Source organism: Hydra viridissima, unplaced genomic scaffold, assembly GCF_058129835.1.
Source record: "Hydra viridissima isolate aposymbiotic clone 2 unplaced genomic scaffold, HvirCarnegie_v1 scaffold_1, whole genome shotgun sequence".
Lineage (NCBI taxonomy): Eukaryota > Metazoa > Cnidaria > Hydrozoa > Anthoathecata > Hydridae > Hydra > Hydra viridissima.
Genome location: NW_028324300.1, coordinates 33,405,554 through 33,433,496, shown reverse-complemented (window position 1 = coordinate 33,433,496; position 27,943 = coordinate 33,405,554). Strand labels below are relative to the sequence as shown.

At 28.7% G+C, this 27,943-nt stretch overlaps 2 protein-coding genes and 1 pseudogene across 5 annotated transcripts in view; 2 read left to right on the top strand and 1 right to left on the bottom strand.

Moving 5' to 3' along the window:
* LOC145192415 (zinc finger FYVE domain-containing protein 9-like) overlaps nt 1-27,943 on the bottom strand; it is a 220,750-nt gene that overhangs the window by 112,298 nt on the left and 80,509 nt on the right. The gene's annotated exons all lie outside the window — the stretch shown is intronic.
* On the top strand, nt 536-27,265 carry LOC149894642 (uncharacterized). The gene is made up of 14 exons (XM_090090491.1): nt 536-699; nt 4,393-4,465; nt 11,882-12,154; nt 13,935-14,065; nt 14,377-14,455; nt 17,271-17,447; nt 17,557-17,697; nt 18,179-18,267; nt 18,477-18,663; nt 24,948-25,121; nt 25,469-25,621; nt 25,816-25,904; nt 25,988-26,162; nt 26,988-27,265. Exons 2-14 carry the CDS (start codon nt 4,396-4,398, stop codon nt 27,044-27,046), a joined length of 1,797 nt encoding a protein of 598 aa, XP_089946617.1. The 5' UTR covers nt 536-699; nt 4,393-4,395; the 3' UTR covers nt 27,047-27,265.
* LOC149894643 (uncharacterized) lies at nt 19,041-21,414 on the top strand (annotated as a pseudogene). Its single transcript, XR_016453367.1, has 3 exons — nt 19,041-19,548; nt 19,827-19,899; nt 20,234-21,414. The product of XR_016453367.1 is annotated as an uncharacterized LOC149894643 (transcript).

Below are 27,943 nucleotides of genomic sequence, written 5' to 3'. Positions count from 1 at the left end.
AAAATCAGTTTAAGAGATGCATTACTTTTTTTTTTAATTACTTTTTACTTTTTTCTTAAAAATACGGGAAGTATCTTAATTTCAATAATGCTAACCATATGCCGCCCCTCTTTTTTTCATTCAAAGCTTAAATGTTTCTATTTTTCATTTTATCTTTTTACATTGAGGTTTTTTGATACCCGTAGTTAGTTTAATTAACATGTTACTTCTCAATAATATAAAAGAAAATGGATGTGTAGAGATTTCAAATCTGACGGTCACAGTGGTTCACAGTGTTTTCTTTGTGAAAATTGTCATTCTTTTGTCATAACGGAATGCATGCCGTCTTTAAAAAAAGAAAACAAACGAACAAAAATGTTTTACTTCAAAAGCGAAAAAAAAAAGTTTGTTAGGGAAGAGTTGAATTATTAAGTAAAAAAGATTACCAGTTAAACAATAGAAAGATTTTAGGATAAAATATCATTGTTTTTATATTACAGAGTTTAAGCCCTTTTTACAATGCCATTTTATTCTTCTTTCTGATGCCGTCATCATTATTTTTTTAATGATTGCCTCAATCAAGTTGGCTCAAACGAATAACAGTTAACGAAGGAATAGCTTGCAGCATCTACATTTGAGGCAGAAGTGTAGTATAAAGTGAAAGAAGTGACACAAAGGAAGTAGCATAACATAAATTTAAATTCAGGCAATTTTTATTCGGTGTGCAATTTTTAATTCAATGAAATTTTTTTTTTAGGATTTTATTGATTTTAAACGTAAGCCATTTTTTTTTTTTAAGCTACAAAAAAGTTTACAAAGAATATCCTTGGATAGCAACAACAGTTTTAATAATTATAAATGTAATTATAAAGGAAAGACATAATTAAAAAAGAAAGCAATATTTTCAGATTGACACCATCAATCTTCAGCTAAGTTTCATCTTCAACCATTTTTTTCGAATTTGACAATGATGACCTTATTTTTAACGCCTTTTCTAAACATCAGGGTTAATTCGTAAGTTATGTAGTCTATCATCAGTTATGTAGCCTTTTCTAAACATCAGGGTTAATTCGTTGGTTATGTAGTTAAGACGTATGGGAAGTATTTGGTTACCGATATAGTTTGGATAAATGTTACAGATATAGTTTGGATAAATGTTTGGTTCTCTTTAAAAATCTTTTCCTGATTTATTGCAGTCTTTTAATAACTTTACCTTAAACAAAATTTTACTGAAACGAAACTTTCGATAAGTAAGTTTAATCTTTGAACTTCATAACTCAAATTTTATCCAACTAAAGGTCAGCGCATGTGTAAGCGTAAGTAAGTAAGAGTGGGCGTTTTGCTATTCTATTAGTAACGATTAATAAGAAAAGTCATTGTTCGTTAAAAAAAAAATAAAAAATCATTGTTATACTTTTTTTTCGAAAATATTGCTGATTGTATTATTAATTTAGATTGTAAAAGTAAGTGAAAATAAATAAAAAATAGTATGAATTAATTTTAATTACGTTTTTTTTAAATGACCATCTCATGAGTTCGGTCACTGTATAAAGTCAAAAATTAAACGATAAAAACTTAATATCAATAGTTTTTAAATGTAATTTTATGGTAAATTCATTTTATGATACTTCATAACAAAAACTGGTTAGTGAAGTTAAATATTAAGAACTTTTTAATTTAAAAAAGAGATTTTCTTTTTATCATGCTTATTCGCATTTCTTGCACGTATCATCAACCCAAAAAGATAGTTTGCATTTCTTGCTCATCAACCCGAGGAAGTAAAATAAAGTAAATGAGCATTTCTTGCTCATCAACCCGAGGAAGTAAAATAAAGTAAATGAGCATTTCTTGCTCATCAACCCGAGGAAGTAAAATAAAATAAAAAACCAAAAATACGCAAATTGATTATTATACGATTATTCTTCGTTATAACATAAGTATTGAATAATATTATAAAAGATGTATTATATTATGTTAATTGATTATTTTAAAAATGTGATAACTAAATATTTTTAGATGTTTTAAAGAAGGATTTCTCTATGTTGTAAATGAATATGAATATTGAAAAGTCAGATTTTAACAATTGATTTTGATTAGAGATATTTATCATAAAATATCTTGAAACAATCAAAAAAAGAGAAGAATTTAATTAGAGGAGCACGCGTTTTTCTATTTATGACTGGTTGTTATCATGCTGTATCTTAGTATCATAGTCCCAGTAGGCATTGAACGTCCTTAGACGTCCAGCGGACGTCTATGGACTTCTTGGACGTCCTTAGACGTTTGGTGGACGTCTAAGGACGACCAATTCCTACTGGGGTGAAGTAATTTTCTAACAATTTATGGCATCTATTATCAGAAAATGGAACACTTCATCCTCATTCAAAAGAAAATATTTAAGGAGAAAATAGCTCGAAAATAATTACAGACGACAGTATGTTAATTATGTCACGAATGAATTGAATCTTTTTAGGAAACGACAGTGTAAATGATTTATATTTATTTTATTGTTTCCTTAAAAATTTAAAATGAAAAACTTTCAGTTTAATGCGATTAGTTATAGTATATCTTGTCCTGACATGCTTGTGGTTAAACATTCAGAACATATTTCCATAAAGTTTTAATTGCAACATACTGCATTTCAAACTTTTTAATTTTCATTTGTTTAAAAGAATCCAGATGAAATTGCGTATTTCAAAGATGGACTTTGTAAGGTAAAAAAAAAAAAAAAAGTTTGAATTTGGAAGCTTTAACTTCGTTCAGAAAACTCTGTAAACTCAGTGTTCAAAAAAAAAAAGGGTTTATCAAATTACTTGATCGGTACTTCATGTAACGAAAGCTGACTTTCGTTACATGAAGTACCAAAAAAAAGGGTTTATCAAATAACTTGATTGATCAAGTAATTTGATAAACCCTTTTTTTTTGCAAGCATCAGTAGCAACAAAGTATAATAGTTCACAGTCAGAAGTATAATTCACAATTCTGTGACGATTTCCTAAACCTGGATGCTCATTTCCAAAGAGTAGCATTCAGCTTTCAGGTGCATAACTTTGAATCACATTAAATGAATATAGTAATCTTTTGTAAAAAAAAAAAAAAACAATACAAAAGCTCATCTTGAAATGATTTTGCTTTTCCAGTCAAAGGAAAACGATCTAAAACACTTTACGTATCATTCAACTTTGAAAACACAACTAGTTCTTGAGCGACTATGAAGAAAAGAATCCTACTGACCTCATTAATTTTAACGCACTGAAATGTTGGGTTAGTCATACAGAGCGATAAAGGATACCTGGAGAAATCGTTTAAAGTATCTAAAATTTACAAAAGATCACAAAAGACTGATTTTGTATTATTCTTCAGACTTTGTTTTCTTTTGTTTATTTTGTTTCGCTGTTGTTACCATAAGTAATCTAGTAAAATACAATATAACGAGATGTAATGTAATATAATTGATTTGAACAAAATTGAATATTTTATACTATAATTTTATTTAATATAATATTGTAAGGGTGGCATTTTTTTGATATAAATAACTTTTTATCAGTGATAATGTTAGTTTATGGTGTGCAGCTATAGTAAGTTTAAGATTTAGGGAGGCACGGGTTCTTGGGTTATGTGGAAGGGGTTATGGGGAGGTTGGGATTGAGCTTGAGGGTTTGGGGATGTATAGGGATAGTTTGGTTAGGATTGAACAAAGTTAAATCGTTTAAAGGTTAAGGTTGTGTTTACCGTCCTCAGTTAAATCGTTTAAAGGTTAAGGTTGTGTTTACCGTCCTCAGTATTCTAATATTCTAATATACAATATCTCTCAATAAACATTCTATTAGTGTGTAATGGTTAGCACTCTTTTATTCATTACGTTAATAAAATTACAAATAATACTCTCTTACTCTTCTTGAAGTGTGCGATACTGTTTTTATCAATTACTCCTCTTTTTATTTTTCTTATTTAAACGAATATCTCTTCTTCTTTATCTGAACCAGCAAAAACTTCTAGTTATTCTTCTTTAATCAAATTTTCTTCTGACTTTTATTTAATTGTTTACTTCTTCTGATTATCAAAAATTTATTCTTCTTTTTCTCTTTTATTCACTCATAAAAAACTTCTTATTTATCCATATATTTTTCAATCACAAAAATTTTCTCTCTTTAAAGTTCTTCTTAAAAACTCTCTTTTACTTCTCTTTAAAACTCCGTCTTCCTCCTCCTCCTTCTATCCTTCTTCCTCCTCCTTCTGTCCTTCTTCTTCCCTTCAGATTTAATTCTTTTTGTTGAGCTTTTTATAGTTTTTATTTGTTTTCGGTGGCGGTTACCAATTCATCATTTATATGACAGGTTGTCTAGAAACCACCTTTATTTTAAACATATCAACTTTACTTATTTTTAGTTTATGATGTTACAATTTATTTAGTTTATGATGGGTCATTTACCCAAGATAATATATTTCATGATGCTGTCGCATTCTTCAATGGTGTTCAGTAAAGGTAACTTATTTCTTTAGTTTAAAATGATTTTTCAGTTTTCAGTTTTCTTCTAGTGATATAATCAAAAAATAAAAAGTATATTTCTTGGTCTTAATTTTCTTTTACAGCACTCAACAATTTATCCAAATGTTTACCCCAAGTACCTCAAATACGTATATTCTTTAACAATATTAATATAACATATTCTCATACGTATATTCTTTAACAGTATTAATAATAAATTACATTATACACAATAAAATCTCATTAAAAAATATTCTTTTATTAATCTGGAATACTTATCCTAGATGACTAAATATGTAATCCGAGATGATTACATTTGTAATCCGAGATGGCTACATATGTTGGAACAGTATTTTAAATTTAACCAAAAGTAATCTCTCTATCTTCCCTTTAAAAGTTCGATTGAAAAAAAAACATCTAAATTATCCTCACCCTTCTTTTTTTTTTTTTTTGAATTCCCAGATGTTTTTTAAACCAGGTATTATTTCATGTTCCATTTTCATTTTCTCTAAACAGGTTTTGCTAGTTTTTGTAAAATTTTCAGTATCATTATAAATTCTTGAATTAATAGTGTTCGTTTTCCAAAAAAATCCATTTTGACCAAACAACAATAAAACCTTATGAAATATAGAATTTGCGCGTTTTTTGGCATTCTTGGCCACTGTGGACCCTACTGATCTTCGTTTATTTAAAGTGTTAAACGCTGAAAAGCTGCAAAATTTGATTTGTTAAAATTGTTTAGAACAGATTTATACTTCCGTTTACACTATTGGTTCGAACCTATTTACCCCCTGTACAAAAGTTTACACCTTTGTTTCGAACCTATTTACCCCCCGTACAAAAGTTTTCCTGTCATTTTTTGAATTCTTATCTATTTTTATTTTAGATATTTTAAATTTAAATGTAAAAAACTATCATTCATGTTACATATTCTATTCATTTTTCTAAAAATTGCTCAACGGTGTTGAATGTCGCCTTTTTAAATTCCTTTGTTAAGAAATTGATTCTCTTAACTCTTTTACTTGATTTTGTGTAAGATTAGCGTTTCTTTTGCATGTAAGGTTGCGTAAAGAAAAGTATTTAAAAATATTATTCGAAGATCTAGGGACGCACAGTGACTCAGCGTTATTAAAAATCGGCAAAACTCAACAAAAATTGATGAACACTGTAAATAAACATATTATATGTGAAAGTTAGTCTTTTGGGTCAAAGAATTCAATTTTGTTAATAAAAATATTTACTACGCGCACCTTTGACGCGTACATTGCGCGCATACACATTCATGTGCATGCTAGGTTTGGCTGCACGTAAAAAATAGTTTTAATTAAAATTTTAGAACTTTTAAGCCAAAATACATCATTGATACATTACTCAACTTGATAATTTTATAAAAATTGTTTTTAAAAGATCTTGATTTATAGAAATAAAACTTTATTTCAGATTTTTTATCTTTATTTTATTATTTACATTAAAATTTTAATCTGGTAATGGTTTTCCTTGATAATTCTTATGTTTTCTAAAAGATATGCTTGATACTTTCTGATCTGAACTTACAAGAAGGTAGTGCATATGATTCATCATAATGTTCAACCTTCATAATTTTACCGTGGGTTACTTTCTGATCTGAACTTACAAGAAGGTAGTGCATATGATTCATCATAATGTTCAACCTTCATAATTTTACCGTGGGTTGAAGTCTAGAATTTCTCAATTATTCAAACTCTCTAGTACATCCTCCGAACGTGCCCCAATTGACAAAATTAGTTTATGTGATATGGAAGTACTATGCAGCAGCAACAGTTTGTGTACAGTAGGAGGCATAACATATCAACCATACAAACTTACTTAAATATTAGTTGTTTCAATGGCAGTATAAATCTGGTTCATCATTCTTAATGGGATATCTACAAGATATGGTTATGAAAATGTTATGCAATCTTTTGCTAACAATCAACTCGTAAATTCAGAAAAAATGTCATGATTTTTAAATACTCTTTTGGCAGAATCGCCATCCTGTACTTAAACTGCTACTATTGATACTGTTATACCATTTACACTAGTGCCCATAAGAATGGACACCCCTTCAAAATATATGAAAACTTCACTTTAGTGTGTTTTTTAAAAGAAAATAACCATATTTATGCGGCTTTCTATATTGATTATTATTTTTTGATGTGTTTAGATTAAAAAAAACTAAAATTTTAATTAAAGTTCACAATTTTAATATAAAAATATAACAATTTAATGACTAAGTGGCAAATTATGGTAAATTTACGTTTTACAGCTTACAGAACATGTTATTAAAAAAATGGCTTACAAAAAAAAAAAATTAATATTTTGTTGGATATCCATTGTTTTTTATTACTGCAGCAATCCTAAGAGGCATCGAGTCCACTAAATTGCCCAAATCTTCAGTGCTGATCATGTGAAACCAGGACTTGATTATGGTCTCTATTAATTGTCGCTTGTTCCCATGTTTTTCTTTCCTTACAAGTTTTTTCAGTCGAGACCACAGGTTTTCTATCGGATTCAGGTCCGGACTGTTTCCAGGCCACTTCAAAACGTTTATCTTTTTGGCTTTAAACCAATTTTTGACAGTTTTTGCGGTGTGGCATGTACACTGTCCTGCTGGGACACACAGGTTTCTATTTTACCCTCAAACAAATCATCAATCGATGGGAGTAATTTGGCTTCTAATATGTTTTCTTGGTATTTTTTGGCGTTTAAAATACCATCCACAATGTGGATACGACCCACAGCATCTCTGGTCATGCATCCCCACACCATTACACTTATGGGATGCTTCATTGTAACCAAAGTGCACTCAGGTAAAAGATCTTCACCGGGCTTTCTTCCCACATAATTGATTCTATCACTTCCAAAAATGGAAATTTTGCTTTCATCACTCCAAATAACTCTTGCCCAGTCTTCCTTTGTCCACTCCTTGTGTTCTTTTGCCCAAATCAAACAATTCTTTCGTTGTTTTTTGTTTAAAAATGGTTTTTTTCTGGGTCTTCTTGCTTTTAAACCATTTTCAAAAAGCCTTCGGCAAATTGTTCTTGAACTAATAAAAACTCCGGCGGCCTCTAAATCATTTTTAATTTCAGCTGAAGTTGCTCTTCGGTTCTTAAGTGCAAGCCTCATTATCATCCTGTCATCGTTGGCAGTTGTCTTCTTAATTTTCCCAATTTTTGGCATATTTTTGAAAGTATTGGTTGTCTAAAACCTTTCACACACCTTCCTCACTCCAGATTTTGTTGCTCCATTTCCCATCTTTTTGGCGATTTCCATGTACGAATAACCTTCTCACGTAATTTAACAGCTTTGCATCGCTTTGTAGGTGACCAATATCCTTTCACCATTGTAAATAAAAGTACAATTTTAAAAAACACACTAAATCATCAAGAGCACAGTCGACTTTTCACCAGCAATTGTTGAAACTCAACAAAATGACTACAAAACAATGATCTTTTATTTATAGCTTAAAAGATTTATGGATAAAAATGTTAATAACGTAATTAACTATTAGTCATTACAATAAATAGATTAATTTTCACAAAAGCACAAAAATAATGAGACATTCACCTTTTACTAGAGAAACCCATTAGCAGAGCAATGACTCATTTTTGACACCAATTAACAATAATAATCCATAATTATGTTTAAAATTTATATAAACGATTAAAATTTGCGATTTCCTATAAACCAAATAATAGATGACGTGGTTTAAATATAAAAATAAATAATTAAACCCACCAAATGCATGATATGTCAACTTTTCTAAGAAAAATGGTAAAAATTACAGGGGTGTCCATTCCTATGGCCACTTGTGTATATAATCATATATTAGTATATATAATTAGTGTATATAATTATATACTAGTGGCCATTCCTATGGGCACTAGTGTATATAATTATATACACTAGTGACCATAGGAATGGCCACTAGTATATAATTATATAAATATATATAGGAAATCGCAAAATAAATATAGGAAATCGCAAATTTTAATCGTTTACATCAATTTTAAACATAATTATGTTTATATAATTATGTTTATATAATTATGTATATATATTCATGTTTATATAAACATAACTTTAGCAATATTAATGGTAGCAGCTAAAAAAAAACATTAATTTTTAGAATAGTATTTAAACTTTGTGCGAAAAGGTGATAAATATGTATCAAAGGGCTGAGTTTCTGACCATTTAGTATTGCTGTTGTTAGTGTTCACTTTTGATGCAAGAGCTTCCTCTTTAGTCATATTTAAGGGAAAGGTTTTATCCAAAGTGTCTAATACTTTTGATCTCTAAAATATTAAACTTTTTTAAAAAACGTCTTTTTTTTTCATCAGTAGCATTTGCACTTCTTACAGAGGCTAAAAATATTTTATTTCATGATGTTTAACAACTAATACTTTTATTTTTTCACTTTTCTTAATTCTCAAAGAACCTCCCATTTTTTATGATGCTTTCTCGAACCAAATTAGCTACTGTATTGGTCATAAGATTTCCTTGAAGCCATTGATATTCTTTTTCTATAAATGCATCATAATTTTTACCACATTGTTTTAGTTTTTTCTTCACCTTTCAAATAAATATAGTTAAATTAACCTTGACTTTATTTATGTTTTTGTTGCTCATTTCTTTAGTCTTTTTTATTTCGGCAAGTAAATCCTTCCATAAGCGTAATTTATTCACCAAAATTCATGTACTTTCAGAATAAGATCTAATCTTTTCATTGTTACTATCTTTCAAAGGTGGACACTTCTGATAAAAGTTCCAATATTCCAATATTCTGCTAGCATTGGACTAAGAAAAAAAATATCGGATTATTGGAGTAATATATTTATCAGATTTCGACTATCGGACTGACAATATTAGATATCCGATATTCCGATAACTATCGGGCTGAGCAATAACTATCGGACTTCGACTATCCGACCGTTCAAAACAATTTATTTCATATATAAAAATTTCCTAATTTTTATATATGAAATAAATTGTTTTTCTTTGATCAAGTGCAGGTTCAAATTCACGATCACGCCTATCTCCTTTGTTCCACCAACTACTCCTGTTTTTGACTGTTGCTCCTCCCCTTTTTAACCGGGGGCAGGTCATTCTCTATTTCAACTGCTGCAACAAGTCAAAGTGTCCATCAGCACTGTTAGATTGTTAGCTCAACATCTCCGTTAGATTTCGGGTAAGTTCTTTATCCTCCTTATCCTTACAGTTCTAAAATACATTGAGCTTAGTTGCCTAAGTTACTAGCGCCACGAAGAGGTTGTATAATATAGATTTACTACAGTAAATTCGAGAGACGAAATACTTCCTCCCACAAAACCGTAGCAATCGAAACTGGTGTTATTGACCCCCAATTTCAGTTTTACAACTAAGTAATATTTTTTAAGTGTTAATAAGTCGATAATTACTTAAAAAACAATCATTGATGGATTTTTTACTTTTTAAAAAAATTTCTATAAACAATTACAGCTAGATATCATTCCAAGTTGAAATGGACAAATATTTAACATTTACGTCAATTCGGCCATCTAGTGCTATAAGCCACTGTGATATGTCAAGCCAGCCTGATTGTGAAATGAGCTAGAGGAGTGATGAAGAGGAAATGATAATACTTGACACCTCCAGCCAGGGAGATAGCTAGTTTTCCTATGGTAGCACTGTAAGGCTTCGAACTCCCAGCCAGAGAGACAACCAGCTTGCCACAAGCAATATAGTCAGCCTGTGCAAGTTCCCTGTAGCAAGCTGGTAAAAAAAAAAATCAAAAAAAACTTTTAAATTCTTTTTCAAAATATCGGAATATCGATTATCGGAAAGGCAAATTAGGAAAACTATCGGACTATCGAAAGCGAATTAGGAACTCAAACTATCGAACTATCGGAGATTGAACTTTAAAAAAAATAGCGGTTGCCCAGCTCTGCTATTTTTAAGAAACACCAATATAATAAAATCAAAAATTTATTGTAAAAAATAACATATATTAGGGTTTTTAGTAAGGGTCTGCGTATCGTATTATTTCCATATCCTTGTCATACCGATATGATATCGCAAAAAAAAAAATGTCATCGGAAAAATTAAGACGTAACATCGTTTTAAAAATTTTAACCGGTATTGTATCTAGTTTAAATCTCGGTATTAACCGGAGCTCTCATCATTCCGAAAATTTTTTTCTTCTTCCGATATTATATCGGTAAGATAACGATATGGAAATGAAAGGATACGCAGACCCTTACTTTTTAGTGTGATTTTTTAAAACTCTGACTTCTAATTAGAGCACTTTACGTTGATTTTTAGGACAATATTTTTCTGAATCAGCATAAAATTCGCTATTATAATCAATTATAAAAAAAAAAATAAAAAAAAACTACAGTAGCGCCATAAAAAGCTACTGTTAAAAGATGGCTAAAACTCAAATTTTTTTTAGTTCATTGACATTTGTATTTCTTCAATAACTCCCTATAATACAGGTGGCTGCAGAAATCCCTTTATATTACAAAAATAATTATGTTAATTGATATAAGAGACATCTCCTTGGTGGAACATTTTTTTAGTTGATATTTTAAACCAAAAAAAATGTATATATTTTATTTTAGAGAGTTCTTTTAGTTTGAACTAAAAAAATCAGATTTTAATTTTTTTTTAAATATGTTTAAAATATCTAAAGTTAAAAGATTATCTTAAAAGTAAATATGGATTTTTATTTAGATTAAAGTCTCCATTTTAAAAATAAAAATCTCTCATTTTTCAGATTTCTTTGAAAATAATATTCTTAATTATAAAATATAAAATATAACTTTTGTGAAAAGAATGCTTTTACTTTTTAAATAAAAATCATTTTAACTTAATAATACTAAAAGAAGGCACGAAAAAAGCTGGTGAGGGGTTTATTGCCATGTTTTTATTGTTTTGAGTCACACTGAAATGGTTGTAAATTTTGGAAAAGTGATGTAAAACATCTAAAACAAAATTCTGCTTTAGTTATTATTCTAAAAGATATTCTTAGTGTAGTTAATCTTCTAAAAGCAAAATTTACTGCAGTTAATTTTTTAAAAGCAACTTTCTGGCTGTTCTCAATTTTTTAGTGAAAAGTATTGTTGACAGTAAAATCTGCATCTTTAATATTGAATGACAAAATTTAAATCTTACAAAGTTTTATGAAGCTTGATCCTATAAAATTGTTGCTGTTTCTAGAGCAATCCTGCCTTACCAACTTCTTAAGTAACAAATCTTCCAATGAAAACTGCAAAGAGAATAGATACTTTAGATATTTTTTGATGCTTAACTGTGTTAAATATTTAAATAATTTTCTCTAAAGATATATGTGGTATTAGAAGCTTTTGTCATTCAGATGTGTATTAAATGTTAAGTGTTTCTCTTTAAACTTCATAGATATTTTACAGCCCTTGTTTAAATGTGACTTTGAAAATGGTTTCTGTAATGGCTTAACCACTGTTGGTTTTGCTTGGAGAGTAAATCAGGATGCAACTATTTATGATAACACAGGTCCTTCCAAGGCTGCAAATGGGAATTCATATGCATATTATGAAAAAGAATACACTGGAAGTCCGACTCTTACTTACACTCAAGCTACCCCACCTCCAAGCACTTCTGTTGTTCTAGCATTTAACTTTCATGCCTATGGCAACGATATCAAAAGCTTCAGTAAGCTTTTTTTTTTTTTTTTTTTTTACATTTTTTGATTTATCATAAATAAAATATTTAGGGTATCTTTTTTTGAAAAAATGGTTATCTTTTATCTAAAAGATACAATTTTTTTTGTCAAACCACTTTTATGGTTAACAAGTTGAAACCTCTAGTTCTAAGAGTTAATGGAAACAATCCTCAACTTTTTTTTTAAAGAATTGTGATGGTCAGTTATGTGTTTTTAAGTTATTGCCTTCTATTACAATTTATTTGTGAATTGCTATCAATTAGTAATAGGTATAATTGCTATCCAGTTCCACAACAGTCATCATATATGATTGTTGTGGAACTGTAATAAGTCTATTTAATGTTATTTGACTATTATTAAATATAAAGTCAAACACAACAAAGCAATAAAAAAGTAAAATATAGTATATTTAATATATAAAGTCCACTGAATCACACATTGTTAAATGATAGGAAATGTAGTCTATGTTGGAGTTCAAAATAAAAGCTAAAATATAATAATGATTGGCTAGGTGGTTGAATTGATTGATTTTCTAGTGTAAACATTTTTGTAGAAAAACTGTATCCATTTACGAAAGCTAAAAAGTGATTCAGAAATCTAGGCTGATCAGATCAACAAGTTTTATTGTACAAGTGATGGTAGGAAATTTGTGGCATCTAGTTAGCCAGAAGCATAAGGATGCTGAAAATACTTCGGCTTCAGTTAAAGGTATCAGCTCATTTATGGTAAGACATGTTGTATGTCTCACCATTAATGAGCATGTATTAAATCAGAAGCAATTCATAAATCAGAAACAACATTTTAGCATAATACATTTTGAACAAAGAGAGGGCTTAAATAAAAATTATTACAGTCAGTTTAAATGCTTCAAATAAAAAAGATCTAGAAGTGAATAACAAATTTACTTTCACCATTGTTTTGAAATAATGAAGAGAGTATTAATTGTGACATGGGGTGTGAGACATTTAATTATAGAGTGTTGCATGGTTCAACCACACTGTATAAGATATCAGAGAAGTTTTCTTAGTACAATCCTAATAGAAATTCTGCTCAATTAAACCTTTATATAATTTTGATCACTTAACAATAATTGTAAGCTCAATATGTTAGTTTTGTCATTCTTCCTTATTTGAAATCTAGTTGTCCCAATTTTTTTCTCAATAATATGGTCAGCTTATGTATAAAGTGGTTAAATATTCATTTTTAAAAATTTGTGGCTATATTTTATGCCTTTTGTACCAATATTATAGCTTAAATCTTATTGTATAAAAATGTTTTGTTTAAAACTTCTAGAAAGCTCTAAGTTGTAGAATTTATAAACACACATGCTATATATACAATCAAATGTGATGGCCAAAAGCATTTGAATAAAAAACTTTAAATTTTATTGTATTATAAACATGCAGTTAAAAGTCTCAATTGCATATTTTTTTCTAGAATTTGGATCTGTAATGAAATAATCACTTTAAAAAATTTGTAACTTTGAAGAACTTGTTTTAAAACTATGAAAAATGTTTACTTTAAAACTGTTGCTGTCCCATGAACAAGCTTGATTAGCCTAAAAAAACATCCATTGTTGTTAAATAGAAACTGTTGTTAACATAGTTGCTCTAACACCCAAAGTTTTTCTCTTAATAACTAAATATAAAAATAATGATAATGAACAAAGAGCTTGTTTAAAAAAAAAAAAAAAAAAGAAAAGTCTAAAAAGGTTTTTTAAAGGTTTTTTAGTATTGTTGTAATTTAGTAGATTTTATTGGTTTGTTTTAGGCATCATATTCAGAAATGAAAATGGTGATGTAATTGATACTCCCTATGTCATTAATGGTCAGATGCAGGATAGTAGTTTCAGACCTTTTATACCAATTTTAGTCAACAAAAACCTTACGAGTGTGTTTAAGGTGATTTTTGTTCAAACTTGTGTGCATACTTGCATGCATCTTACTACTGCTACTATTTTTTTTTTTTGCTTCATTTTGTTTCATTCATTTTTAATCAATTTCAGATAGACAATTTCTGCAGGTTTAAAGGTAATTTCTGTAGGTTTGAAGGTAATTTCTGTAGGTTTGATAGTAATGTCTGCAGGTGTTGCAATGTCTTTGAATCTTCTGAATTTTTATGAGGAAAAAAAATTCAGTTGTTAAATTTATTCAGGTTTTATTTTTTTATATTATTTTTGTTTTTTATTTTTTATTTTTATTTTTCACTTTAGACTTTGGACTTCACTGTTACCTCTGGCTCTGGTAAACTATCTGCTTATGCCATTGATGATGTTGTTTTGTCAGTAATTGGTAGGACTTTTTAAAAAAATATTGAATAGTTTTCTTTTTTTTTTCTTTGTTTCTGTATTTAAAAAGTTAGAAATGTTGTAGTTTCATGTAGTTTTCTTAGTATTTGTTTTTTTGAGCACATTCTTTGTTGTGTTTTCTACAAAATTTGTGGAATTATAAACAAATAATTTTTGTTAGAAAAAAATTTATTCTCTTACAAACACAGGTTGAAGAATGTGCCCAACTTGCACATGACTAGATTACTGATTAAACTAAGAAAAAAGATATGTTATCAAAAATGTTTTTAGTGAAAATAAAATACTTTAATGCATTGAAACTGCAGTTTGATCCCACCTTATTTATATTTAGTAGTCAGCATCATATTCTTGAAAGTAGGAAAAACTGACAAGTTTTGAACTCAAGGAAAAAGGATTTTTGTTTGGGAAATTCTTTCAAGAATTTTATGCAAGATACCTCTGGAATAATTTTTTTTTTTTTGTCAAGATTTCTTGAGTTTTTAAGATCACATTTTCATGTACCATAAGAATGTTACAACAAGTTTCTTCCTAAACAAGAAATTAAAAGAGGAATTTTTAAAAAATTAACCACCAATAAACCCCCAAAACTAAAATTTAATTCTAATTTTTACAAAAACTTCACTTGTTAACTATCTTTTTTGCATGCTGGAAGATGAATTTTTGCTTCATAACTAGAAATATAGCTTATTCTATAGTCCTTGTCAAGAATAAAAAGGTTGTCAAGAATATAAAATTAATTCAATACCAATTATCAAGATTCAATTTCAAGTAAAAAGTTTCATACAAAAAATGATATTTTAATTTGAGGTTTTGATTTAGATTGGCTTCTATTTAGAAATAGAAATGGTGTTTGAATACCGTTATGATAAAATATACTTGTTAACTATGATTATTTCCAACTATTTTGCATGTTGGAAGACCTTTAGATTGTCTTTATTTCCCAAAAGAAAAAAGGTATTAAAGAAGAACAACAACTAATTACCAAACAAGTTTCTTGGTTAACTGGAATTTTCTCATAGATGTCTCTGCAATTTTTTTTATTGCTTCATTTATTCAAAATCTACCTTAATAACTTTATGATAAAAGTTAGTACTTAAGTTTATTTATTTTTTTACCACTTTTATATTGTTTATTATTATTATATAATACTTTAAAAAATTAAAAGTATGTAAAGTTTAAGTTCCAATAAAACATTAATTAATGTTTACAAGTATTACTTGGTTTGTTGGTTCAAACATCGTTAAATAATATTTGATAACAGAGTCAACTGATTAATATAATAATGTTGGCTTTGATATTTTTTTTGTTCTATAGGGAATTCTTAGTTAGAACAAAAAGTTTTATTTAATGAGAAATAATAGGAAAATTAAAACTAATTGCCACATCTCTTATTGCAGAATGCCCAAAAGTCACTAATATATGAGTTTTTCATCAGTCATTTTTTGATAAGTCATCTCAGGGCTATTCATGTTACAACTTGTAATCTCTTCCTTGTCCCTCAACAAGGACTTTGAACTTAAGGGTTTCTAATAACAATGGATTCTTTTAGCAAAAAACTAATTGCAAAAGAAATTGATACAGATTGGTCAATGTTTTAAAAACACCTGATGAATTAAACAAATAGTGGACAACTGATGATGGGTGTAATGTTGTGAAATAAATACATATCAGAAAATTGGTAAATGGTGTGTTATCATATTCACTTGGTTGTAACACAATCACTAGAAGCAGTTTCCAAATGGATGAATATTTCTAAAAAGCTGAGCAGTTTGGACATTTTTACCATTTTGTAAAAGCTACAAGTCTATTAAAAGAAATTCCTATTGAACAGAGTTTTATGAATCTTGTCAATTGTGTGCCTAAAAGATTGATTCAGGTTTGAAGCATTTACAAAATCTGTAGTTTGATGATTGCTTGGAAATAATGTCACACAAAGGTATTTCACTTTACAACTTAAAGCCAACTCATGATGAAATTAATGTAATTAACAGCCTGGTGGAAATTTTCACCTATTTTAGTGTTTTCACCACAATTTTAGTTTATACAAAAGAATAACCATTGATCTTGCTAAAATTCAAAACCTTGTAGGGAAAGTTGCAAGAACTCTTTTCTAAACTTCCAAGGGTGTTGATCTGTCAGAACAAATAGTTAACAGGTTTGAGGACAAGTTTCCATATTGCAGAGCACATGTTAAGTATGCCACAGATCATTTCTTTGACTCATGATTTAAAGGATGCAACCTTGTTAAAATTGGAAATCATAACATCTTAAAGGATGCTACAATGCAATCCATGCTTTAACTGTGTAATCTTGATAAGCCTCTAATTTCCAGCTTTTCTCAATCAGAAAAATTGAGAAATTTAGTCAAAAAATTTAAATAAGAAGTACTTTCAGGTTTTTTTTTTTGGAAAATTTTAATATCCCAACCTTTTTCTCTTGATCCTTTTGCATATTATTTTACGAAAAATGTCATCTAAAAGAACAATATTTTTCAGAAGTAATAAGATGTTACACTGATTTTGCATATAATATTATTTTACGAAAAATGTCATCTAAAAGAACAATATTTTTCAGAAGTAATAAGATGTTACACTGATTTTGCATATAATATTATTTTACGAAAAATGTCATCTAAAAGAACAATATTTTTCAGAAGTAATAAGATGTTACACTGATTTTGCATATGATATTATTTTACGAAAAATGTCATCTAAAAGAACAATATTTTTCAGAAGTAATAAGATGTTACACTGATTTTAATTTTTGTTAGACTTTGTATTGCTCTATATTTCATTTAGTGTATGATAAAAGTGCATGGACATCATGGACATCTTTTGGTGAGTGTTCTGTATCTTGCGGTAATGGAACCACTTTTCGAAGTCGAACATGTTTTTCAATCAACGATCAGATGCTTTCCCATAGTTGCATTGGAAATAGCACTGAGATACAAGAATGCAATATAGGAGTTTGTCCAGGTAAAAAAATTTTTACAAGTATTAAACAGTAGAAAAAAATTCTAAAAACCCTTTTTTCAATGCTTCACTTTGAATTTTCTTGTGTCTGATTTTTGAATTTTTTTAATAGAGTTATGTATCGTGAAAAAACGGTCAGACTGTCCCATTTTGACTCAACCTATTAACTTGGTTGATTTTGTTAGTATTTTGGATGAGCAAATGGTTGACTTAATATCCAATTGGATCTCAACTCCAATAGACACATCAATAGGTATTTTTTAGTCTTTTACAAAGCATTTCTGCCTAATGAAAACACTGCAAATAGATAAAACTTTTTTAAAATGTCACAAAACAGTGTTCTAACATTATCTATAAGAGTTATTAGTAACACTTATAAAAGATGTTAGAACAATGTTTTGCATTGAAAAAAAAAACATGGCGAAGCAGAGTTTCTTAAGAAAAAATGGTGTTACATTTCCAACTAAGGTGATAGTATTATTTTTGAAATAGTGTTTTAAATTCACTGCAAGTAATTTTATTTTTTGTTAATGAACATTCACAGTTATTATTGGTGTTAATATTTCTTTTTAAGAGTTTCTTAGAAAATATTTTTGTATAAAAATTTATTTTACACTCAGATTTAGTAAAAAAAAGAAATTTAATGAAGAAGGCATTTAACAAGCAATGTGAAGTCATTGAGAGTTTTTTTTTTTATTTAGTTCGATTCATTTCTCATTTTCTATCTTTTACAGGTTGTGACCTGAATGTTTTTTATGCAGTCAAATACAGGCTAAATTATCAAATTAGTGTTTTAATACAACTCAATTACAATTCATCACTGGTAATTCAACTACTTTTCTATATTTATAGTTATTTATTTTTATTTATAGTTCATTAAATTTAAATGTTTCTCAATAAATGTATTATTGTATTATTTTCTCTATCATGTAGTGCATGTTTCCATCATGTATTGCATGCGATGTTTCTAGATGATTCTTGTTTGTGATATTTGTATGTAACACTAGTATGTAATATTTCTGCTTTGTTAAGAAAGTTGAAAAAGTTAAAGATATTATCGGATGTCTCAGCCCTGACTCCAATTCCAACATTCAACAAAGCATCCTTAACTTTTGTGAAGTGGCAATTAAACAGAACAATTTTTTAAATGCATCTTTATCTAAACTTCATTTATTAGTCAACCAGTTAGAATCAGCTATTGGAGTTTGCAATGGGTCAGGTATGTAAAGTATTACTTTAATTTCATGAAAACTGGTGTGTGTGTATTATATATATATATATATATATATATATATATATATATATATATATATATATATATATATATATATATATATATATATATATATTAGGCCACTGCCAGGATTAAGATTTAATAAGAGTCACCCCGGAAAATGTTTTTATGCTATAAATAAAAAAATTTCAATAAATATAAATTTAAAAAAATTAATGACTATTTAGGGATTTGAGTTCAAATAAATATTGACTGATCTGTTTTAGGGATGAGGGGCGTTAGCAATTTTGGTGAACAAAAAGTTTCATATTTAGAATTCTGAAGTCATAATTAAAACACTTTAAGTTGGAATTTTTGTTTTTAGTATTTATATTATTATTTTACACTATTTCTAATGTAATATTAAATAAATGTGTGTGTGAATATATATAACATATATATACACACACACTTGAAGGGAAATGCCTAAGATAATAAAAAACCTAAGAACTCGTAATGAAAGCAAGAGATATGCTGGTTTGCCATCAGAGCTTCCAATAAGCGATCTTCCAACCACAGGCAAGTGATTCAATATTCGTATCTTATTTGTAAAAATATGTATGAAGTTACAAGTATTAGTTCTCCAGAGATAATTTCAAAAGTTACAAATGAGTTGATCAGTCTGTGGAGTAGAGTAAATCCTAAGCTTCCTCTGATTCATGAGAAGTCTGTAGCCAAAAAAATTTCTAGACTTCTTAAGAGAGTTTTATCTGCTGAAGGAAAATGAAAAAATGCAAACAAAACCAAGGAATATCTTGATTACAACTTTGAGCATTTGTTTGATTTGTCTTCTTGTGGTTGTGGACTTCCAGTAGTAGCTTGCAATAATAGGTTAGAAAAATTGTTAATTTCATTTTTATATGCAATACTTATTTTTAGCTTGTGCTAAACTTTATACAATTAATTGTTTATAACTTGATATGATATTTTTTATAAGTTAAATGCTAAATTAAATAGATTGCATTGGATAGTTTTACATAATTTTATAATTTTAATGATATGTTTTTGTTTTCAGTTTTTCTGTAATACTTTTTTATAAAAATGATACTAAAATTATTCTAATAGATTTTAAATATTTTTCTAATGCATGCAATTTTTCTAATGCATAGATCTGTTAAGTGTAAGAATCCTTTGAATTGCAAAACAACACACTTTGCTTGTCTCTGTGAAAGTGGCAAAAAGGTAAATAATTTTAATTTTAAAAATTAGACTATTTAACTCTTTAATCTGTAGCAATTTGAGAGCTTTGAATCTGGTAGTAACAATCAAATACATGTCAGAGTGAAAAAATAGTGTACTTTTCTTCCATTTTGTCAGCTAAATACTTTATTTTGTTTTATAATTAATAAAAAAAAAGCCTAAGAGAGATTTAAACTGTGATTTTCTTAAGTGTTTAGGATATTGTAAAATATATTTGAAACTATTTTATTGTATTTATTCTATTCTAGAGTTAGTTTAACAAGTTTGTTATTGAACTGAGTAAACACCTTGTTAAAAAAGTTTAAAATTGTTTTAGGTACCACTATTGGATGGAGAATATTTAAAAGATCAAAAATTGAAAATTGGAATAACAGGAAGATTTCAAATTGGTACAGTAGATAAAATAACAGCTGCCAGAGAAAAAAGGAAGCAAGAGAGAGAAACTAACAAGCAGATAAAAAGGTGTATTAAGTTGCCTGCTGTGGAAATTCAATGTGATTCCCAATCTGATGATACTGAGTTATTTGATAGCAATAATAAGTTTGAATCTGATCCAGACTTTTCTATAACCGTGCCAGTTGAAAAAAATTATACTCATTTAACATATTAGGCAAAAGCTGCTATACGATTTGAAATAAGCGATGCTGCAACAGCTGCATAAGCAACAGCTGTATTAATAGACTATGGTATTGTAAAAAAATTTAATAAATCACAAGTAATAACTGAAAAAAAGGTTTTTGGAGAAAAAAAAAGAATCAGCACTATCATAAGTTCTAAACACTTAGCTGATGTTAAAGAATTAAAGGTTATTGGAATTGATGGAAAAATTGACAAGTCTACATTAGTACATTCTGTCAGTTATAACACTGATGAAGATCCTATTATTGTTGCTTCAACCAAAGAAGAACATCATCTTACATTTACAGCAGAATATGGACCAACAGCACAAAATTATTTGACTCATGTAGTTATACCTAATGAAACTGGCGCTACCATGGCAAACGCTACTGCAGATGTTTTAACAGAATATAATAGTGTTCAGAGCTTAGTCGCTGTTATTGTAGATAACACAACTTCTAATACAGATGCAGATAACAGTTTGGTTGTAAAACTGGAAAAAATTCTTAAAAGAAGTTTGCACCTATTAGGATGTTTGCTTCATCAAGTTGAACTTCCACTGCGACACATCATATGTGAATTAGATGGAAACACAAATGGTCCTAAGTCTTATAAGGGGCCTATTGGAGATGCTGCATCTCATCAAACTCTTCATGAACAGGTATTGGTTGAGTTTGTTCCCATATATTTGGAAATAGAGTTGTTTGTTAGCAGTGAGGTTGTAAGCAATCTTAGTACAGACCAGCAAATGCTTTATGAGTACTGTGTGGGTATCTCAAAAGATTTTATATGTAAAAAATTTCTTGCAAAAAAACCTGGACCAATTTTTCATGCTAGATGGCTAACTCTAGCCTTAAGAATAATGATGGTTTATGTTAGGACTGATAAACCATTTCCTGAATTATTAGTAATGACTAAATATATTGTCCAAGTGTATTGTGTAATGTGGTTTGCTATTAAGCGCTCTGGAAAATACAAAGATGCTTGTCAACTTTTGTATAAAACCATTCAATTAGTCAAGCTTCAAGACAGCAGGATTCAGAGCATTGTTTTTAAGAACTTACAAGGAAATTCATATTGTTGTTTGCAAGAAAATTTCCTGTACTGCATGCTGCTGGATGAAAATCTGAATATAAGAAATCAAGCCCTCAACCAAATCCTTAAAATAAGAGCATTGAAAGAAGACATTACTTTTAAACCAAAGCTTAAGTCGAAATCCATAATGAAAATAAATTTTGATGCTGAGTCTTGGGATTATCTTGTTTCTGTTGATGATATTCAGGTTGAGCCCCCAACAGCTCTTTGCATAACATCAGAAATTCTGAGAGAGGCTATTAAATCAAACCTAAAACTTTGTGTAATAGAAATGCCTAACAATTCTCAATCTGTGGAGAGAGCAGTCAAATTAACCTCAGAGGCATCTAAACAGGTTTATGGTTACGAAAAGAGACACAAATTCATTTTGACTAAAACCCAAAGTCAAAGAGAGAATAAAAGAAACGTAAAAAAGTGTGACTATTTTATAAAATAAATGTCTAGAATGTTAGTTATACTTTTTTTTTTTTTTTTTTTTTTCTTTAACTGCTGAATGAAATATTTACTGTAGTCAATTATCTAAGTATAGTTCTATTGATATTAATGTTCTAATTACATCGACTTCCAGGGCCGGTTTTCTAGGGAGGGGGACAGTTGCTGAAATGGACACATGCTTCACAATTTAGGGGCCCCCAAATGCTAATGAACTTCCTGTTAAAACTTTTTTCTTTATTATTAATTTAACAACTATTCAAAATAACTAAAAATACACATAAAATTATTGTAATTATTAAAATTTGGTTTAATCTTAGTTTTCGATAGTTTTTCTGTTTTTTATCTTTGAAACCTTTTTTTTCAACCAACTGCAAAAATTTAAGAAGACAGTTAGTATAAAATTATATTTTTATCTGTGGGCTCCTAAAATTATTATTGCACCCGGGCACCAGAAGTAGTAAACCGGGCTTTTAGACCAAAAAATAGGCTTTAAAACATATCAAAATGGCTAAAAAGTGTGATTATTAAATCCAATTTCCCAAAGTGAAAATAACTTTTAAAAAAGTTATTTTCACTTCGGGAAATTGGATTTAATAATCACACCTTTTTAACACAATAAACAAATGCCAGGGTGACTCTAATGCCAGGGTGACTCTAATGCCAGGGTGACTCTTTATGATTTAAAAAAAAAACACCTAGTAGGCAGTGGCCTAATATATATATATATATATATATATATATATATATATATATATATATATATATATATATATATATATATATAAATGAATTTGAGTTATTCTGTTGTAATGCTGTAAATAAAGTATTTTGTGTATTAAAGGCCAATATTAAGCTTTTGCATTTACTGAGAAAGTTTAATTAAAGGTCTATTTTGTTTTTATATTAGAAGGTGAAAAAAGGCCAATTTTCATAATTTTTTTTTTTTTTTAATTTTTCAAAATAAATGTTTAAATGGGCATAGCATTACAAAACAAAAAACGAAAAAAGTTTTATTTAATAGATAATCTTATTGCTGTGCAATCTGATTGAAAATGGCTCTTTTTTTTTCTTCTTTTGCTTTTTCCATTCTAAGCAAGCTGCAAAAAGTAGAGTATTATTTTTTAATATGTTATTGCAAGCAATCTAGCGAAACTCCTAGCTAATTGAACCCTCATAACATTTACAAGCCTTATTATTACTAGCAGTAGTTTCAAATACCTTACAACAGGCTTAATATGGAATGATTTATTAAATGTGTGTTAAAAAACAAACTTCAGCTTCAAACTTCAGTTTTTAACATTTTCATTAACCAATTTTGGAAATCTTAGTAAAATCTCCACCTATATGATAAGTACTGCAGTTTCCATCAACTTTTTGTTTTTTAGCTACAGGTATATAAAGTAAGAAGGTCCTATCTGAATCCAAGCTTAATGATGTATGGAATACTCTTCAGGGTTCTTTTGGGGTGAATATCATGTGAAATTTTTTTATGAAGGTATGGTCTTATCAAGGTTAAGAACCTTTGCTTTGGCCCCTGCTATGAAAGTAGTACCTTTATTGAGTTCACTTAGTCCAGTGCACTTACAATATTTCAATCAGTCAGGATGTTAAACTTTGCTTGCTTTAGGCTAAAATTGGACATAAAATTGAAGTTATAATTTTTGAATTTACTTGAGTCTGAAAAGTAAAAAGAGAAGACTTTTTTTCTCAATTCCAAACCAACAGCTGAATGTGTTTAATTTACTGAATTCAGTGTTGTGACAGATGCCTTATATTATTTCAACTGATGGCTGTAGTACTCACATAAGAAAATTAAGATTTATTTAAAGTCTTGAGTACCAATTGCATTCATTCACACGTTTTCTTTTAATAGCTTTATAAGGATGAAAACAAAATAGAAGTAATATTTTGAGTGTGATATGTTCCCCTCCTCAACAGGTGGAATGTCTTTTGCATGCTGCAATCCTTAAGATACCATTAACTCTCCACTGTTTTAAAATAGAATTATTACATCATTACTGCGTTGTTATAAGTTAACTTTGTTCTTTGTTTTTCAGATTCTTTTTTGATTAATTTTTAGCTTATCATATTTCCATTTAAATTGCATCAAAGTGCAACACCAAAAACCTTTTCTTTTTTTTTCATTTAAAACGCTGGATAATCTCTATAATGTAAGAAAAATACATAGCTTTTTTCACTAATATAACAAATTTTGCTTACAGCTTTATTTTAAAAACCTTAAAGGTTGGTGTTTCTTTCAAAACACAAACCTTATAAAAAAAATTTATGAGTCATTTCTTTCTTCTTTGGCTTTGTTAATAGCAACAATTAACTGCCAGGCGCCAGAAATTTTGGAAAGTCCTTGTCTTCAAAGTTTATACATAAAATAGTGCACTCACTGCACCCAAACTAAATTGACTGTATTCCCTTTGTTTATAAATAGCAGCAAAATTATTTTAACAAACCATCTGGCTTAAACTGTTGTATAACTTAGTAACACATAAATTATGAATAGTAAATATTAAACAAGGTGTTTCTTTTAACTAAAAATAGAGCAGTGAAGTTGCTGAGTAAAAGGTGATTCTATTTGTGGAGAGAGTTTTAGTTTTAAGCTAACTTTAAAGATGCTCCAAACAGCCTTAAAGCATTTGAGTTGAATTGCATTGTGTATATTTCACCTAGGGTTTTCCTTTTTTTAATTGGTTTATATTAAGCAACTTAATTAGTTAATAATTAGTTAACTTTTAAGTTCCCAGTACTGGGACAGACTGCATGAATGTACAACAGAAAATTCAAATTTTTCTTTTTTTGTGTGTCAATATCTTTAAGTTAACAAAACAAATATTTATTCGACTTACTAATTTGACTTTGCACAATGTTAGTTTCTAGCTTTTGGTCAGAATGGGGACCCTGGAGCTATTGTTCTGTGTCGTGCGATGGCGGATTAATAACTCGTAAACGAGTGTGTTATGAAAATTCTGCTGTGATATTATCAAGTTTTTGTATTGGAAATGATGAAGAATCCTTACTTTGTAACACACAAAAATGTAGCAACGGTAAATGTTTTATTAATCAACACCAACCAAAGAAACAAATGTAATTGTAAAATGTAACACAAAAATGTAGCAACAGTAAATGTTTTATTAATCAACACAAACCAAAGAAACAAATGTAACTTACTATTAGAAGTAAAACTTTGGATAAAAAAAATCAAATTAGTTAAATTTCTAGTGATTTCTGTTTTACAATTATAATTTGTTAAATAATTATACGCAATATGTGTGAAATGAGATTAATCATTTTGTTACCAGCTGTGTTAATATACAATTGTGATTAATATTATAACGTATTCTCTTTATTAATTCATTATTTGGTTCTTTTTTTTTTGTTTTTTTTTATGTAGTATTATGCGATGTGGCCAAAAATGTAGATTGCTCCCTCATTTCCCCACTTACTGTTCTGAATCCGACTTCAATTATGACAAGGGTCTCACTGGATAATGTTATAGCCGAAATTTCAATGTGGCCACTTCGTATATCGGAAGAGCTGCTCAAAAGTAATTTTTCTTCACTTTAAGTTGTCTTTTATTTTGCTTTTCTTTATATCATAGTATTTTTAAATGCGCATTTGGACTTAACTAAACATCTTGTTTTTGACCTCCAGCAAAGTTTTGTTAAGATATCTTTTTTTAGGTCATTTATTCATATAGAGATTTAATGTCTTTTGCAAACACTTTTATTTCTTGGTTAGGTTGTAGTTTAGACCTTTTGGCTACAGATTTGGCCTTATTAAAGAATCAAATGAAAATGGCAAGTGCAGTGAGCTACAATATTTCAAAAGTAAGTATCTTTTCATTACTTTTTTACAATTTTTTACAAATATAAAAAAATACTGAACTAATTTCATCTTTTTACTTGATAAGCACATTGAGCAAGTCAGAGATATGATTGTATGTAGCTCTAACGTTCTTGGAGAAGACCTTTACAAAGTGTGTATGTCGGCAGTGCAAAGTAATGCGATACTTAATGCATTGGTAAATCAACTTGAAACACTTGTTCAACGATATCAAACAGCAATAAATACTTGCAAGAGTTGCGGTATGTTTTTAAATGTTATTTTCATGTTTTTCATGTAAAAATGAAATTTAGCTCTATTAATTAGAAATCAAAAGCTCTTATTTAAATAAATCTTTAAAGGAGACCGGAGCTAATTGACTACAGTTTTATTTGAGTTCTGTGCATTTCTGGGTGAATTTTTTTGAAAGTATCAAATTACAGTTTAAAAAAATATGAATTTTTGGAGGACCAAAACATATTAATTAAACTATTAAAAATGTCCCACACAGGAATTATAGCCCTGTCTGTTTTTCTTTTGTAATTTCGCATGTCTATAGATCTTCAGTGTAATATAACTTTAGTGAATTTACGGCCATTGTGAGTAGGGTTAAGTTGGCACATGTTGCCAACTTAAAATGAAAAAGTAATATAGCTACAAAATAATAACAAAGAACACAAAAATTGCTATAATTTCAATTCGCGTGCTCTAATTGCCCTGATACTACAATGGAAGATGAATTAGATAAGTTGAAAGGTTCCATGTGAATTCTGAAAATTTCTTTTGGAAAACATTGGCCCTCGGTCTCGCCTAAGCGTTTGATTTATGAATGATAAATAATTCTGAAAAACTTATTTTTATTTTTCATTAATCATTAAGTGACAAGATATTAAATGATTTTGGTATCTTTGGTTTTTCATGTTGAGAGTTTTATATTTCTTAGAAATTTTTTTATTGCTTAATTCAAGATTATTGTTTTCAGTTATTTACATTTAAGGACACTTGTTTATTTTCTGGTTTCGGAGAGAGAAACAGTAGGAAACCTAAAGAAAGCAATTTGATGAAAAATTGTTTTCCTCTCGTTTTAGGATTTGTGTGCGGAATTCTTGACTATTTCATGCATTCGTTGTTGAAAACACCGTATTGAGCAGAAGTGACGTCGGGACCGCACTGCTTTTTAATTTTTACCAGACATTTTTTTAAAATATCTCAAATTATGTTTTAATTAGAGATTTTAATTAAACTTTTTTATTCAAAATTTGTGTTTATTTTAATCACGTTTTAGCACGAAAGATAAATAGTAAAAGTATCAATGCGAATCACTAATATGTATGTATATACACTACCGATCAAAAGTTTAAGTTCACTGTCTTTTTTTTGTTAAATTCTAAATAATCTAGTCAATTATTCAGTAGATTTGATCGATCCTGTGTATTTTACGAACAATAAGGTGAAACACATTCCTAATCAAAACGAAGGGAGCTGTTTGACGTTTCTTCACTTGTTTCAACGAGATGTCATTGTTTTACAGTGCCTTTATTGTAGCGTCATCTTTGTGTTGCAAGAATTTACTCAAAACATTTTAAACGGTTTTTGTGTGTTTTTATTTGCAAAAAGGTGAGTAGAAAATTTTTCGTAATAAATATAATTGTTACAGAAATATTGTCATCTAAATTGACAGCTTTAAACTCCCAAAGTTCTAAAACAACACAACTCCACGCGGGAAACACTGGTATTTGCTTCAACGGAATAGGGAGGTCTGCGTAATTACGGTTTAAAAGGATGCGTTGTCGAAAAAAAACATTACCACGCAAACAAAATAAAGTTAAAAGATTGAATTTGGCAAAAATACATAAAGATTGGACAACTGAACAATAGTATAAGGTTTTGTTTACGGATAAATCGAAGTTTGATATTTTTGGAGGACGACGTCGACAATGTGTTCGACGTTTGGTTGGCGAATGCATGATTAATCAATTTTTTATTTCAACAGCAAGCATGGTGGATGGTAGGTCATTATATGGGGATGCTTTACAGGGAACAA